The 16,124-nt window shown below is 59.8% G+C and overlaps 1 protein-coding gene across 1 annotated transcript in view; it reads right to left on the bottom strand.

Annotated features, from left to right (window-relative positions):
• Positions 1-7,287: 7,287 nt before the first annotated feature.
• ZNF512B (zinc finger protein 512B) overlaps positions 7,288-16,124 on the bottom strand; it is a 30,984-nt gene continuing 22,147 nt past the window's right edge. The window contains exons 14-17 of the mRNA XM_054173683.1: positions 11,817-11,918; positions 10,864-10,926; positions 8,167-8,265; positions 7,288-7,584 (exon numbers count right to left, since the gene is read on the bottom strand). Coding sequence (XP_054029658.1) covers positions 7,288-7,584; positions 8,167-8,265; positions 10,864-10,926; positions 11,817-11,918 — 561 coding nt within the window. The remainder of the gene's footprint in view (positions 7,585-8,166; positions 8,266-10,863; positions 10,927-11,816; positions 11,919-16,124) is intronic.

The raw sequence follows: 16,124 nt of genomic DNA on the forward strand, positions 1-16,124 counted from the left end.
GTTTGGACAGGGGTGGGGGCAGAGGGGTGTGGGCGGGTGCTGAGGGATGCAGGTTGGAGGTGTGGGCACGAGTGGGTGCTTTTGGGGGCAGAGGGGAGCCTCAGGGGCAGGTGGGCATGTGGGAGGGAGGTGGGTGCCTCGGGTGTGGGTGGGTGTTGTGGGTGCTTTGGGCTTGAGTGGGTGCTGTGAGCAGGGGTGGGTGCTTTGGGGGACAGATGGGTGCTGTGGGGTGGTGTGGGTGCTGTGGAGGGCAGGAGGGTGCCTCGGGTGTATGGGGCTGCTGTGGGATGAAGAGGAGTGGTGTGGGCACGGGTGGGTGCTGGTAGCACCACAGGCAAGTGCTGTGTGGCAGCTTCAGCCTGGGGGGTGCTGAATCCCGACGAGCTGCCCAGGGAGGAAAGGAAGAAGTCTCATGCTGGATGTGGCCCCTGGTGCTGGGAGATGCTGGGTGCTGCTCATGGAGTGTGGGTAGAATGGGGGCACCTCTGGGGGTCCTTCTGTGGGCGCTGGGCTGTGGGCACTGGGGACTGGCTGTGCTGTCAGCACGGGAAGTGTCTCTGGGTACCATGCCCCAGGTCTGTGGCACCCCTGGGATGCAGAACCAGAGGTCCCCTGGGCTTAGGGGCAGCAATGGGATGGAGAACTGAGTACTCCAGGTTCGGGGGGGGTGTGCTGGGATGAAGACCAATGTGCCCCCTGGTTTTGGGGCACCCCTGGGATGAAGAGAGCTGCGTGAAGGAGGACCTGGGAGTACTGAGTGACTGCTGGCTGGCTGAGGATGAGCCAGCAGCGTGCCCAGGAGGCCAAGGCCAGCAGCATCCTGGCGCGGATCAGCAACGGTGTGGCCAGCAGGGATAGGGAGGTGACTGTCACCCTCTGCTGGGCACTGCTGAGGCCACATCCTGCGTTCAGGTTTGGGTTCCTCACTGCGAGGACAGCGAGAGGCTGAGAAGTGTCCAGAGAAGGGCAACAAAGCTGGGGAGGGGTCTGAAGAGAAGCAGCTGAGGGAGCTGGGGTTCAGCCTGGAGAGGAGGAGGCTCCAGGCAGACCTCAGAGCAGCCTGGCAGCAGCTGAAGGGCTCCAAGCAGGCTGCAGAGGGACTGCTCCCAAAGGCCTGCAGGGACAGCACCAGGGGCAGGGGTTTGAAATGAGAGCAGAGCAGATTGAGATTGGAGGTGAGGAACAAGTTGTGCCCCAGGAGGCTGCTGGAACACTGCAGCAGGTTGCCCAGGGAGGGAGCTGAGGCCCCATGGCTGGAGCTGTGCAAGGTGAGGCTGGAGAAGGCTGTGAGCAAGCTGCTGCAGGGGAGGATGTCCCTGCTGAGGGCAGGGGGTTGGGCTGGGCAGGGGGTCCCTCCCCGGGGCGAAAGAAGGAGCTGCAGGCTGAGAGTACAAAATCCAAAGCCATTTATTGGGTCCAGCTGTGGCTGACACGTCCAGGACAGAGACCCCCAGGGGCTGCTCCCACAGCAGCCCTGCAGGCCAGGAGGTGCCAGGGGCGACCCAGAGAGCAGCTGGCGGTCAGCGAGCCAGGAGGTCCCCAGAGGAGAAGGTTTTGCTGTTCAGACAGAGCCTTAACTTTGCCTCTGCAGATAAACACTTCTGTAATATAGAGCTTTATATATTTATATATATGGTTACAAGGATACACTGAACTCTCTGCTCCTCCTCCTGCCTTCTGGTGTGGGAGGCTTCCCTCCACTCCTGCTGGGGTCTGTTGGCCATTTTCTGTCTTTTGCCCGCTTTGTTCGTTATTATTATACATTTTTGGTGTCTCTTCTCCCTCTCCCTGTTGGGTTTTTTTTTCCCCCTTTCTTTCTTCTGCCTTCTGTCCATTTCCTTTTCTGTTTAATCATCACTTTTTGGTGTGCTTTGTCCGGTTTGGATGTTGGGTTGCTCAGGCCATGGATTCCTTCCGAGAGCCTTTTGGCCCTTTCCTTCTCTTTAATTCTTATTTTCTGGGTGCATTTTTGCCCATTTCCTCTCTTTAATTCTTATTTTGGGGAGGGTTTGGTCCATTGTCTTCTATTTCCTTTTTTTGGGTGCATTTTGCCCATTTTCCTCTTTTTAGTTCTTATTTTTGGTGGGGGTTTTTTGTCCATTTTCTTCTATCTAATTATTTTTGAGGTGCATGTTGTCCCCTTGCTCTTTGTACTCATTATTTTGGGTGAGGTTTTCTTTGTCCCTTCTCTTCTATTTCATTCTTGTTTTATTGTGTACTTTGCCCACTTGCTCTTTTTAATGACTCTTTTTGGTGGCTTTTGTCCATTTGCTTCTAGTTAATCTTTTTTTGGGTGCATTTTGCCCTTTTTCCTCTTTTTAATTCTTATTTTTGGTGTTTTTTGTCCATTTGCTTCTATTTAATCATTTTTTAGGTGCATTTTGCCCACTTGCTCTTTTTGCTGACTCTTTTTGGTGGCTTTTCTCCATTTGCTTCTAGTTAATCTTTTTTTTGGGTGCATTTTGCCCATTTTCCTCTTTTTAATTCTTATTTTTGGTGGGGTTTTTTTGGTCCATTTTCTTCTATTTAATCATTTCTGGGTGCATTTTGCCCACTTGCTCTTTTTGCTGACTCTTTTTGGTGGCTTTTCTCCATTTGCTTCTATTTCTTTTTTTTTTTTGGGTGCATTTTCCCCTTTTTCCTCTTTTTAATTCTTATTTTTGGTGGCTTTTGTCCATTTTCTTCTCTTTTTACTGACTATTTTTGGTGGGGTTTTTTTGGTCCACTTTCTTCTGTTTATTATTTTCTGGGTGCATTCTGTCCCCTTCCTCACCACCTCCCTGCTGCCTTTTGTCCATCTCCTTCCTGGGTTATTCATTAACTCCATGAATTCTCAGCACCTTTTGCCCATTCTCTCTCTTTTTCTGGCTGCTATTTGTGGCTTCTTTCACCCATTGCCTGCTTGGGCTCTGCACTGATTTGATTCACCTTTGCCCTCTGCTGCCCACTGCCCTTTGCTGTGCTCATTTTTGGTGTCTTTTGTCCATTCTCTTGCTCTTTGTTAACTTTTGTGGGGTTTGTCAGCTCCCCCCCCCCCTTTATTTTGGTGTCTTTTGGGCAATTCCTGTTGGTTTGATCAATCCATTGATTTCATTTTGGTGTCTTTGGCCCTTTCCTCTTGGTCTGTTGATTTATTTGAGTTTTCAGGCTGCCCTCTGCCAATTTTCTCGCAGTAATTAACTCATTAATTAGGTCTTTTGTCCCCTTGCTTGGCTTTTCTTCCCCTTTTTTTTGGTGTCTTTTGTCCATTCTCTTTTAATGATTATTATAAGTTTTTTTTGGGTGTCTTTTGTTCATTTTGATTATTTTTGTGTCTCTTGTCCATTTTCTGGTTATTTTTGGTGTCTTTTGTCTATTTTCTTGTTGGTTTTTTGCTTTAGTGACTTTCCCCCCCCCACCATTTTCTTCTCATTTGTGTTGTTGGTTTCCTTTTGCCTCCCCCCAGCCCCCCCCAAGGGCACTCAGCACTGGCAACCCCTGGCTGTGCCCTGGGCTGGGGGTCAGTCCCCAGGAGAGAAGGACAAGAACAAAATGCTCCCTGCCCACTGGTGCCCATGCCAGGGGGGCACAGCCAACCTCACCGTGGTGGTGCCAAGGGGGTCCTGCCCACCACAACCCACCATGGTTGAAGCTTCCCTCTCATGGGGTGTGGGTGACAGGGGTGTCACCGACCCCAGGCTGCTGCACAGGCAGATGCCACCCAGGGCTGCAGCCAGCCCCCCCAGAGGACCCCCTCCTACCCCACCCCCATGCTCCCAACAACCCTTTGAGCCCCCCAGGCAGCGGGCCAGGACCACGGGGGTGCCCCCAGCACCCCTGTGCCACCCCCAGCACCCCTGTGCCCTCCGTGGGGCTTTACTGTAGCTGTGGCCCAGGTCTGTGGCCAGCAGAGAGCACAGGGGTGTGCCAGGCTCAGGGACAGGCCTCACCCTGCCAGAGCAGAAGGTCTCCAGACCCCTGTGGGCAAGGGGGCAGCAGGAGGCAGGACCTGCTCGTCCCCATCTCACCCCACAGCCCGTGGGTTAAGGTGAGCTTCCCCCCAGGGCTGCTGCCTTGTGGGGAGCAGCCCAGTGGGCACAACCTGGCAGACTCTGCCAGCCCGGGGCAGGCAGCTGCCAGCATTCCCAGAATCAGCCTGGAGCCTGCCCTGGACAAGGAGGAATCTAAAGGATACCTCGAGGAGGAGCTGGCAGCAGGAGATGTTCCTCTCAGAGCTGCCTAGAGGGGGAAGCACCTTCCCAGAGGGCAGCCCCTCTGAAGGTGGCACCTGCTCAGCAAATCCTCCAGGTGACCATTTCCCTGGGGGCTCCCCCAGCAGTGAGGGGGGCAGGGGACAGCCACAGCACTGGCACTGCTGTCCCCACTGCCCCCAGCCCACTGCCTGCCCCTACCCTGTCCCTGGGTCCACTCCGGGGTGCTGCCATCCCCACAGAGCCACCAAGCTGTGCCCTCTCCTGCCCCTTGCTCCTCCCAGGCCACTCCTTTGCAGCCCCCCCCAAGCCCCCTTACTAAAGCTGGACCCCACAAAGACCTTCCCCCCACAGCCCCCCCAGAGGACAGGTTCCTCCCCCAGGTCTCCCCCACCCCGAGCAGCTCCCTGCCAAGCTCCCAGGCTGGGGCTCGCCCCGGGGTGCAGTGCTGCCGGGAATGTAATTAAGGAGCAGGGAATTAATTGCCTGCTAATTGAGCCCTGGGCAGGAGGTGGGGGTTAGAAGGTCCATCCCCAGGTGTCCCCTCCCCTGGCCAGGCAAAGGAGCTCTGCCAGGGGTTGTCCCCATGGTGGGAAGTGATGTGGGGACCCAGCAGAGATGTCAGTGCCAAACGCGGTGCCAGGCCCCCGTCTCTGCCCACTCCCCACCTCCTTACACTGCCACCCCTGCCCCCCAACAGCCATGATGTGCCCCTTGAGCACCCTCTTTGGGTGCTGGGGTCCCTCCTGGCCAGCCCTGGTGGTCTTTGCTTTGGTGAGTGGGCACAGGGCTCCGTGGGCACAGCACAGCAAAAGGCCCTCAGCCAGGGAAGTGTCCTGCTGTGACAAGGACCAAGATGCAGCCCTCACAGCCTCCAAGAGTCCCCTCCCTTCCCTGGGGAGGCAGGGTTTGTACCATGACCCCATCAAAACAAAGATGGGAGGAAGCCCAAGCAGCCACAGGATGAGCTGCAGTGACCAATTAAGCTTCCCCACTAATGACTTCGAAGCCTGGCACAGCCAGGCAGGTCCCTCGCCCCTGGGCACACCAGGCCAGGAGATGCTGCTGCTGGCACCCAGCTGCTGGCAGCTGGAGCAGGAGCATCAGCTCCTCCAGGAGGCCACCTCAGCTTCAGACAGTGCTGTCCCCTCCCCCTCCAACCTGCCAGCAGAGAGGGACATTCATTATTACCAAGCAGGGCAATGTCACCAGGCCCCCAGCCAGGAGGTGCAGAGCAGTGAAGGAAGCCAAGGGCTGAGGTCTGACTCGATTAAAGCAGGAGCAGAAGCTCTCCTCCCCCGGGGCCACCTCCCTGGCTCTGCACAAGGGGAAACAAACCCAGCTGAAAGGAAGTTTTCTGTTCCATGACCCAGAGGAAACGTGCCTGCTTCCCAAGGACAGAGGTAGCCTGGTTTTGGTCTGGAGACAGACACATCCCAGCCAGGGGAGGCTCAGGCTGGAGCCAGGTGTCGTGGTGGGATGGGGAAAGGAAAAGCCAGGGGAAAGGGAACAAGGGAAGGACAGCAGCTGAGTGGGGACTGCCTGTCCCCAGGGAGGGTGGCTGGGGGCTTGGACACATCCTGGGGAGCCCAGGCCCAGCCCCTGGTGGGTCCCAGCCCGCAGAGCCACGGCGAGGGCAGGGTGCAGGAGCCATGATTGTCACTTGGTGCTGCTCCTGTCCCTGCCACACACCTCCCACGGCTGCAGCTGGCTGACCAAAACTTTGTTCCTCCTTCCTGGGCCACCAGCACCTTTGGGATGGGGCAGGACGGGGAACCTGAGTTGCCTTTTCTGCCAACTGGAGCCCCCCAGGCTGCTGGGGCAGCTCAGTGGCTGCCAGCTCCCCCTGGCACCAGCACTGTCCCCCTGGTGCTGCTCCTGCCACCACAGGGCCCTGGGGCTGCCTACATCTGCAGACACTTGGAGCCCCAGGCACAGCTCCTGCCATCACCCTCCCTGCTCTGAGGTCTCACCACAGCACTCCACTCCCACAACATTCCATGAACCCCCCAACCTGAGCCAGCCTACAGCAACCCCTCCTCTGCCATCCCCTTCGGGGCAGCTCACAGCTCCTGCACCGTCCCCCAGCCCCGGGCCGCCCTGCCTGCACCTGGAGGGCCTGAGGCAAGGCCCTGCACGGGGCTGGCCACACAGCCAACACACCACAGGCCCAGGCCCTGCTGAGCCAAGGGCTTGGTCTCCTCTCCCAAGCAACAAGCGATAGACTGAGAGGAGATGGCCTCAAGTTGCCCCAGGAGAGGCTTAGGTTGGCCATGAGGAACAACTTCTGCCCCCTGAGGGCTGTCCAGGCCTGGCCCAGGCTGCCCAGGGCAGTGGTACAGTCCCCATGCCTGGAGGGGTTTCAAAGCCCTGGAGCTGTGGTGCTGAGGGCCATGGTTCAGTGGTGCCCTGGCAGTGCTGGGGTAATGTTGGACTCCATGATTTGAAAGCTCTCTTCCAACCCAAACAATTCCATGATTCTATTCCGTGTCCCCTCTTGGCCCAAGGCTAAAGGAAAAGCATGACCAGGCTGCCCCCTCCACCACATCCACTTCCAGCCCCTGCTGCTGCCCCTCTGCCCCTGCCTGCACAGCTCCAGCACCCTGGGAAACCTCCTCCTGGGATGCAGGCACTGCCCACGCTGGGAGGCTGCAGCCCCCCGGCCGGGCAGCTGCTGAGACCCCAGCCAAGGGCCCCTGCTGCTATTGCACTTCTCTTCTGCTCAAGCATCACCAGTTTGGTGCAGGGAGGGGGAAGGGAACTGAGGGGCAGGGCTGGAGGTGGGGGGTGGCAGCAGGCTGCTGCTGGGCAGGGGGCTATGTACATGGGCAGGGGGTGCAGCAAGGTCCCACTTTGCTTGCTCCTGTTTTGTTCTCCAGTGTGAAACAAGGTCCAGGACTTGCTGGGAGTGGTTAATTGCTGTCTCTCTCTTTTTCTCTTGCCTTTTTTTCCGTTATTTTTGTAAAAAGGGGTGAGCAGAGGGGGGTGGGGAGAGGAGGTGGGCCTGGGGGGGGACAGGAAAGCAGGAGAGACCCCCCCCGCACACCACCCTGTTACCCTGGGCTGTAAACGAATCCTCGGCGCGGCGGCGAGCTGCTCATTTCTCGGGCACCCTGGGGGCTCCTCCCTTGCGCTGGCTCTGGGGCCGGGGGCTGCGCTCGTCCCCCGCCTCGGGGCCGCCCCTGGGGCCGTCCCAGGCCTCCGGAGCTTTCTTGTGATTAGTCTTTGCCGCCAGGCTCTCTCTGCCCTTCGGGGACGGCTCCGCGGGCCTCTCCTTGGGCTTCCTGCCCCTCTTCTTGCCGTTTGCGCTTCTCTTGGCCTCCTCTCTGCCGGCACAAAGCTGCTCCCTGCTCCTCTTCTTCCGGCTGGCCTCGGAGGAGGTCCGGAACCAGTTCTGTGGCCAGGGGGGGACACGGGGGTTAGCCAGCAGCCCCCTGCCCACACGCTGCCGCCGGCCGCTCCCCGCACACAGCCGGGCTGGTGCTGAGCAGGACGTGGACCTGCTGCAGCCGGGCCAGGGCAGGCCACGGGCGCGACCAGAGGGCTGCAGAACCTCTCCGCGCAGACAGGCTGCGAGCTGGGGCTGCAGCGGGCTCCGGGGGGACCTCAGAGCTGCGGTTCAGGGTCCGAAGGGGACCTACAGGCAGGCTGGGGAAGGACTGCTCAGAAGGGTCTGCGGTGGCAGGCCAAGGGGTTTGAAACTGCAGCAGGGCAGAGCTAGGAGGAAGCTCTGCACAGAGAGGCTGGGGAGCTGCTGGCACAGGTTGCCCTGGGAGGAGGTTGAGGCCTCATCCCTGGAGACGTTCAGGGTCAGACTTGATGGGGCCCTGAGCAACCTGCTCCGGTTGGAGCTGTCCCTGCAGTCAGGCTGTCCTAGCACTGCTGATGCTGCTGGGAGCTGCTGTGGATGGAGCAGCCTGGGGATGGGCACGTTGGAGCAGGGAGCAGCCCAGGCCAGCTCCAGCCATCTCCTTACCTCTGAGTGAGCCTTGATGATGTGGTACTTGACCCCACTCTCGGAGCTGAACTCCTTCTGGCACAGGAGGCAGCGGTACTTGCCCACCGAGTGGTCCCCCTGCAAGACACAGCATCCCCCTGCAGCCCATCAGCCTGCAGGGGTGGCTGCCCCTGCCTGCCTCCCCCTGCTCAGGGGAGTTGGATGTTTTGAGTCTTGAAACCACAGCAAATAAAAGCTCATTTCTAAACCACCAGCTCCCTGCCAGTCCTCAACCCCAGCACAGGAGCTCTCCATTTCAGCCTGTGCTGGCTGTGCCCCAGCAGCTTAGGTGCTGCTGGCTATGGCTGGCACCAGTGCAGGCATCCAAGTGCTGGCTCTGGTGAGCTGGGAGGGCAGGGAGCTGCAGGTTCTGCTGCCTGTGCAGCTCCACCAGCGCTTGTTCCATGAGCACTGCCACCGCGTGTGTCCCCGCGCCGGCGGGAGGCCAAGGGCCTCCGTTTCCTCCCTGTCAGCAGATCTGTCATCTCCTGGGACTCCACCACCACCACCTCATTTATGCCCAACAGCCTCACCTCGTTTTCCTTTCAGGCTGTCACCAAGACACAGCAGCTGCTGCATCCCTGTCACCAGAGCCCTGGTGGGGACTGCGCCACGCTGCGAGGCACAGGGGAGATGGATGTGCTCCCTGCTGACCAGGGCTTCATGGATGGCCCCTCCAGGAGACAGAGAGGCTCCCTGGGAGTTCTCCAGGCTGTAAATCTGGAGCCAGAGTGGTCTCTCATTCTGGGGCCAGGCAGGACCAGCCCTGCTGCCACCTGGCTTCAGAGCTACTCATGGAACAGTCACCTTGGGACAGGAGTTCTCAGCACAGACCTGGAGCTGCTGCAGCAGGGCCAGAGGAGGCCACAGCAGTGCTGGCAGGGCTGGAAGGGCTCTGCTGTAAGGCCAGGCTGAGAGAGTTGGGGTTGTGCAGTCTGGAGAAGAGAAGGCTCCAGGGACACCTTCTGGTGTCTCTGCAGTGCTTACCAAGGGTGAGCAGGAAGCTGGGGAGAGTTTTGAGCAGGGCCTGCTGGATAGGACAGGGGGGGATGGTTTGAACTCAAAGAGGGATTCAAGACTGGAGAGAAGGGAGAAATGTTTGACCCTGAGGGTGGTGAGAGCCTGCAACCACTGCAGGTCAGCTTTGTGGCTCTAAGCCACCTGCCCTGGCTGGGGATGTCCCTGCTGACTGCAGGGGCCTGGCCTGGATGAGCTTTTGAAGGTCCCTTCCAACTTTCCTGATGAGCTGCCTGCTGCTGTAGCTAGCAGAGGACCTGCCCTGCCCTCCTGTGTTTGCACTTCCATGCTGCACAAATCCAGCTGCTTCTGGGGGATCTCTGCAGCCCATGTGCTAAATGATCCCATTAGGGGTTGGTGTTCCAGCAGCACTGGAGGGGAGCAGCAGTTTGTGTTTTAACCACCACAGGGGATGTGCTGGAGCTGCCTCCTGGAAGCTCCTCTCAATGAAGCTGCAGCTGGAAGTGTTTCAGGGTACAAAGCTTCACCAGCTCTCACTGTTGCAAAGCTGAGCCACCTACACTGAGCTCCTGTGGAGGCTGCAGGCCACCAGAGCTCCCTGCAGCCAGCAGCGCTGCTGCTCCACCCCAGGAGAGGTCACTGCTCAGAGACCTCCTCCAGCCTCAGCTCCATCCCCAGGAGGTACCCCAGCAGCGTCCCTCCAGCTGGGGAAGCTGCTGGGCTTCCAGAGGGGCTGCCCAAACCAACAGACTCCTGATGCCCCCCAGCCCTGGGAGCTGCTCAGCTTCCACAGCCAGCTCCCTGGCTCGGAGCTGCTGCCCTCACTGCGGGGCTGTGTGAGCTGCTGGGTAGCTGAAGGCCTGGGAGGGACTCAGGGGCTGCAGGGATCAAGCTGGGCAGGGGCTGCTGTGGGATGAGGACACTGAGGTGGGAGGATGTGAAGCTTCTGCTGCCCCATCTTCAAGGCACTTGGTGTGTCAGAGGCCTGGGCTCTTGAGTAGGGCACTTGTGTTGCAAAACCTTTCATCCAAGGCTGGGGCAGCAGCTCAAGCCCATCCACTAGCTCTGCTCAGTTTGAGCCCTCTACCTTTACCTGAAGGCAGGCAAGGTTCTGAGGGGACCTTCTTGTGGTCTTTCAGTGCCTAAAGAGGCTGATCAGAAAGCTGAGGAGAGACTTCTGAGCAGGGCCTCTTGTCACAGGCCAAGGGGGGATGGTTTGAACTCAAAAGAGGGAGATTAAGAGTGGAGAGAAGGGAGAAATGTTTGACACTGAGGGTGGGGAGAGCCTGGCCCAGGCTGCCCAGAGAGCTGGGAGCTGCCCCCTCCCTGGCACCACTGCAGCTCAGGCTGTTTGGGGCTGTGAGCAACCTGCCCTGGTTGCAGCTGTCCCTGGGGGCTGCAGGGGCCTGGACTGGATGAGCTTGAAAGGTCCTTTCCCACCCAAACCATTCTGTGACTCTAATTCTGTGATGTGCCTGTGGCTGTGGGCTTGATCCTGCCCAGGACACTGCTGAGGGTGAGCAGCTGGACTGGGGTGGTGCAAGAGGCTGAGTGGGGATGGCTCCCAGGGCAGAGGCATTGCTCAGCCCAGCAGCCACAGTTGCTGTGACTGTGCTGCTGTCCCTTGGCCTGCTGCTTGCACAGGACCCCAGGGGAGGAGAGGCCCAAAGCCTGAGCCCAGCCAAAGGCAGCTCCTACCTTGTTGCAGTTGGCCAGGTGAGCCTTCAGCCCCGAGACACTGGAGTAAATGGCTTCACAGCACTGTGGGAAGGAACAGAGCAGGGTTGGCCACGCTGCCCCCGGGCCGTGCCGGCAGGGCCCCCGGGCCGGGCTCAGCGCAGGGCCGGGGTCACACCTGGGACTCGTGCGGCCACCTCCCCTGCGAGGGGCAGGAAAGATGCCTCCCCTCAGCGTCTCCATGGGAAAGGTCCATCTGGGAGCAGCGGGGAGGTCCTGCCGGGCTTACAGCAGCCCTTGGAGCCCACGCTGAAGGGAGCAGAGGAGCCGGCTGGGCAGCAGCCCGAGCAGCTTGGCGCAAGGGCTGCTCGGAGGGCCGGAGCGTGACAGCGATCGGCCAGCCCCTCGGCCCGGCCCGGCGGCGGCAGCCCGCCCCCCGCTGCCCCGAGCCAGGCTTTGCTCCGGACGATAAACCCAGGGCCCAGCACCGGGGGGGGTCACGGCCCCGCCGGCCCGGGGCTGGGTTTGCAGCAGGACGAAGCACACAGCCTGTCCCCGAGGGCTCTGTCCCTGTCCCAGGGCTTTAGAAAGGAATGGCTGCAAACCAGCCCTGGCTTTACACTGGGAAAAGCATGTCCCCTGCAGAACGAGGCTCTGGCGCACAGAGCAGGAAGCCTTCACCCTGTCTGCATCCCAGCAGCTTCCCAAAAGCATCTCCAGAGCCCGAATTAGGCAATGCCGAACCAGGGCACCCCGGCAGAAGGGGACCTGGTCCCCAGGCCTGGTGGCTCCAACACAGCCATCAGGACCCTGGAGGTGGGACACACCTCAGCCACACAACGAGCCCAGGGAGAGGAGGAGGTGAAGCAAGGCTGAGAGCATCCCTGCCAGCTTCATCCGGGGCCCTGCAGGGGGGGGGCTGTGGTGGGCTCTGCCCCTGCTCCCCCCTGCAGGCAGGCTGGGGAGAGGCTTACGTTGTTGGGACAGTTGATGCGACCCTTCTCCTTCACTTCATGCTTCCAGCTCTCCAGCAGCCTGGGGTTGAGCTTCGGCAGCCCCGGCCGGGTGTAGTTGAGCTGCAAACAATGGGAGAGGATTAGCAGGGCAGCACCCCCCGGCTGCTCCTTGAACGACTCCCTGCCCTTCACGAGGGTCTTGCCCCCACCAGGAGAAGTGAAAACTCGTTGGGAGGCTTCCCCCAGAGAGGTCCTCCCCAGCGGGCACCGCAGGGCACAGGGGAGGCTCTGCCTGCTGCTGTGCCGGCAGTGAGGTGGCAGCAGGGCCCCCGGGGGTGGCTGTGGCAGAGGAGCAGGGAGAGGTGTGGGGCTGCTCCTGGGTCCCACGGCAGGGGGGGCAGGGTGACAGCACAGCCACTCTGCCATGTTTCATAACCAGGACAATAAACAGCCCTGCACGCTGGGCACAGGGGATGGGTGCCAAGAGCCTCCATGGCTGCCTTCCACCCATGAATGGGCACAACCCCTTGAACAATGAAAGGCTCTTGTGTTGCTGCCTCTCCTCCTGGCAGGGCCACTCTTCCCAAGTGATTTTAATTACCACTTTATTAACAACTCTGAGGCTGAGCACAGCAGGCTGCCCTTCCCAGCTCCATTTCTGCATGCTCAGCACAAGCAGAGGCAGCTGTGGCATCTCTGTGCCCCCGGACTGCCTGGCTCTACCTGCACGGCTGCACTCTGCCTGCCGCGGTGCCACCGTGCCAAGGTCCACAGGGCACACAGAGCTGCTTTGCCTTCCAGCTGGGCACAACTCCCAGCTCACCCCAGTCAGCTCTGCTGGGACTGATTGATGTTGCTCAGGTCCCAAAGCCCAAACCTGCCCCATGGTGGAGCAGGGCTGGGTGAGCTGGCACATGGCACCCTATGGGTGCTGCTCCTTGTGGGCACCTCCAGGCACAGGGCATGGCTGCATCAACAGGGATCTGCTAGAGAGAGTTCAAAGGAGATCTGTGAGGATGATGAAGGACTAGAGCCTCTCTCCTAAGAAGAGAGAGTGAGAGGCCTGGGGCTGTTCAGACTGGAGAAGGCTGAGAGGGGAGCTGATCAATGTCTATCCATGTCTGAGGGGTGGTGTCAGGATGAAGGTGCCAGGCTCTTTGGTGGTGCCTGCTAATAGGACAGGGAACAATGGGCACAAGCTGGAGCACAGGAGGCTCCACCTCAGTATGAGGAGAAACTTCTTTGGAGTGAGGGAGCAGAGCCCTGGAGCAGGCTGCCCAGAGAGGCTGTGGAGTCTCCTGCTCTGGAGAGCTTCCAACCCCACCTGGATGTGTTCTGTGTGACTGTCCTGGGTGACCCTGCTGTGGCAGGGGGGTTGGACTGGATGACCTCCAGAGGGCCCTTCAAGCCCCTAACATTCTATGACCCCTGTGCTGGCCATGAGGAGGCACAGCACAGTGCTCAGAGAGGTGCAGCCCCAGGCTTTGCCTGGAACGTGCCCAGAGGCCCTGGCACTGCTGGCTCCAGCAGGGTGGGGAGGCAGCTGCTGGGTTTCTTTTCCAGCTGTGCTGTTCCCTGAACATGCTGAACAATCTGGGAGTCTGCCTTTGGCCAGCTTGCCACAGGACTTGGCCAGGCACTGGCACAGGCTGCCCAGGGAGGTGGTGCAGTCCCCATCCCTGGAGGTGTGCAAGAGACCTGTGGCCACGGCACCTGGGGACATGGTGTGGTGGCCATGGGGGTGCTGGGTTGAAGGTTGGACTCAATGATCTCAGAGGCCTTTTCCAAGCAAACTATTCCATGATGCTGTGGAAAAGGCTTTGCTCTCAAAGCTCCCTGCAAAGGGCAGCTCCCTGCAAAGGGCAGCTCCCAGCTAGGCCTGGGAATGTGGAGGGCTGGGACACAAGCTGCTCCTTTCCACCCAAAGCGAAGGGATCCGCAGCCCCCCGCAGCCCCCACCTCGGTGTGTGGGGGCACAGCTGGAGGGGAAGGGAGGCTGGGCAGAGCTGGGCTCTGCAGGAGTGGGCAGGGGGCCCTGTGAAACGGAGCTTCGAGGGCTGGTGAGGAAGGATGTGGAAAAACCCCCTGAGCCCCAGGCTGCTGCTGCGCTGTGCTGCTCTGCGGCCGGGGGAGATGCCACAGAGCTCTTTGAAGCTCTGGGGTGAGGGCATCTACCAAGGGCTCGGTCCCTGGCCTGGGGAAGGCAATGCCACCTCCGGGGGAGAACACAGAAGTCCCTCTTTGTCATTGATACCGAGAGTCAAGATGCCAAACAGCCTCCTTCATTAAAGCCCAATCACTCCCATGAATGAGCACACATCAACGGCAACCACACACAGCCCCTGCAACAACCTCCCCCTCTGCGTGTCCCCAGGGGAGGAGCTGAGGGGGGGACGTTCAGAGCTGTGGCCTCTGCTGCTCTGCTTTCCCACTCCACAGCACAAAAAAGGAATACAGCTCCCTCCCTGCTCCCTGCTCCAGCAGCCCTGCACAATAACTTGCAGATCCATCCCCTGTCTTCCCGGGGCACTGCGGTTCTGGGAATGTCAAAGGCAACTTTATGTCTCCATTAAGAGGGAGCCCCAGGCATGGAATATTTGATTACCCCCTCTCCCCCCTCCCCTTATTTCTTTTCCTCAAACAGCCTGTAAGTGAAAATCTTCATGGCCAATTCATTAAATGGCTACAACTGGGCTTGGCTGCAGCCCATCCCCTGTGAGCCATCGAAGGATGCTGGGGTGGGAAGGCTCATTTGCTGTGACTGATGGCTTTATTTCATTAGCTTTCATACTGCAATCCTCCCTGCTCCCTAGACAGCTCTCCCCTTCCCCAAAACACACAGTGCACTAAATGAGAAGCATGCAGGCAGCCTCGGCCCTGGCGCCCGAGCTCTCCTCCCAGCCCCGGCGAGGTCCCAGCGCGCAGCACTGCTCTCCCTCGCCCCAGCAAGGAGGCAAAAGCCAAAGCGCACCCAGGGGCGCTGGCTGGCTCTCTGGGTGCTGGCTCACACCATGCTGGCACTGCTGAGCAAGGGTGGGCTCGGTCCCACCACGCTCTGAGGCCGCAGCTGGAGCAGGACGGGGTTTGGCCCCGCAGTGACACGAGTCCGCAGGGCTCAGCCCGGCTCCCCGCTGGATCCCAGGGCCATTGTTTCGGGGGACAAACCCAAGCCAGGCTTCCTCTGCTCTGGAATTTACCCTGCCTCCAGGATTTTCTTAAACAAACCTCAAGCCTGGAGATGACTTTTTCCCTTCAGCTTGGTGCCTGGCCTAGGGCAGCCTGCGCTCCACATCCAGTCGCCCCACGACGTGGCACCCGAGCTCCGCAGGGAGGGGAAGCTGCCACAGCTGGCCCCAGCCCTGCAGCAACCCCCTCACCCCCATACTGCCCTCACTGGGAGGTGAGCAGTGAGCACCCCACAGAGAAGCTTTGCATTCTTTCTGTCATGGCTTAACACAGGGAGGTGTCCTGGTCTCAGCACAGTGGTGGCCTGGGCTGCAAGAGCCCCCTGGCACTGCCAGCACAAAGCTCTCTGCACAAGGAACCCTGCATCCAGCCCTTCAGGGCAAGCAGCACACCATCAGTACTGGGCTCAGGGCTGGGGGCCTCACTCCAACAAAGGCACTGAGGGGCTGCAGCAGGTCCAGGGAAGGGCAATGAAGCTGTGGAAGGATCTGGAGAACAGGGCTGGGGAGCAGCAGCTGAGGGAGCTGGGGGTGTTCAGCCTGGAGAAGAGGAGGCTGAGGGGAGAGGAGGCTGAGGGGAGACCTTCTGGCTCTCTATAAGTCCTTGAAAGGAGGCCACAGCCAGGTGGGGGTTGGTCTCTTCTCCCAAGGAACAAGGGACAGGACAAGAGGAAATGGCCTCAAGTTGCCCCAGGGGAGGTTTAGTTTGGCCATGAGGAACAATTTCTTCCCCTTGAAGGCTGTCCAGGCCTGGCCCAGGCTGCCCAGGGCAGTGGTGCAGTCCCCATCCCTGGAGAGGTTTCAGAGCTGTGGAGCTGTGGTGCTGAGGCCATGGGCTGGTGGTGCCCTGGCAGTGCTGGGGCAATGTTGGACCTGAGGATGTGAAAGGTCTCTTCCAACCCAAGGTTTCTGTTCTAGGAAACTGTGGCCTTTCCATGCTGCTCTCTTGCCCTTAGATGCCTCTCCCCTCACCTCCAGGAGGCTGTTTCTCTCACTCCAGCCTCCACAGCAGTAAGGGCATCACTCCCTTGCAGCTCCCTGCCCTGCCCTCCACCACGCCGGGGAGCTGCTGGCCCCTGCCTGCCGCGGCAGCCCCAAGGCTGCCAGCAGCCCCTGAGCCCCGGGCAGGCCAGGGAGGGCT

The sequence above is a fragment of the Dryobates pubescens genome, chromosome 26 (genome assembly GCF_014839835.1).
Source record: "Dryobates pubescens isolate bDryPub1 chromosome 26, bDryPub1.pri, whole genome shotgun sequence".
In the NCBI taxonomy this organism is placed as follows: domain Eukaryota; kingdom Metazoa; phylum Chordata; class Aves; order Piciformes; family Picidae; genus Dryobates; species Dryobates pubescens.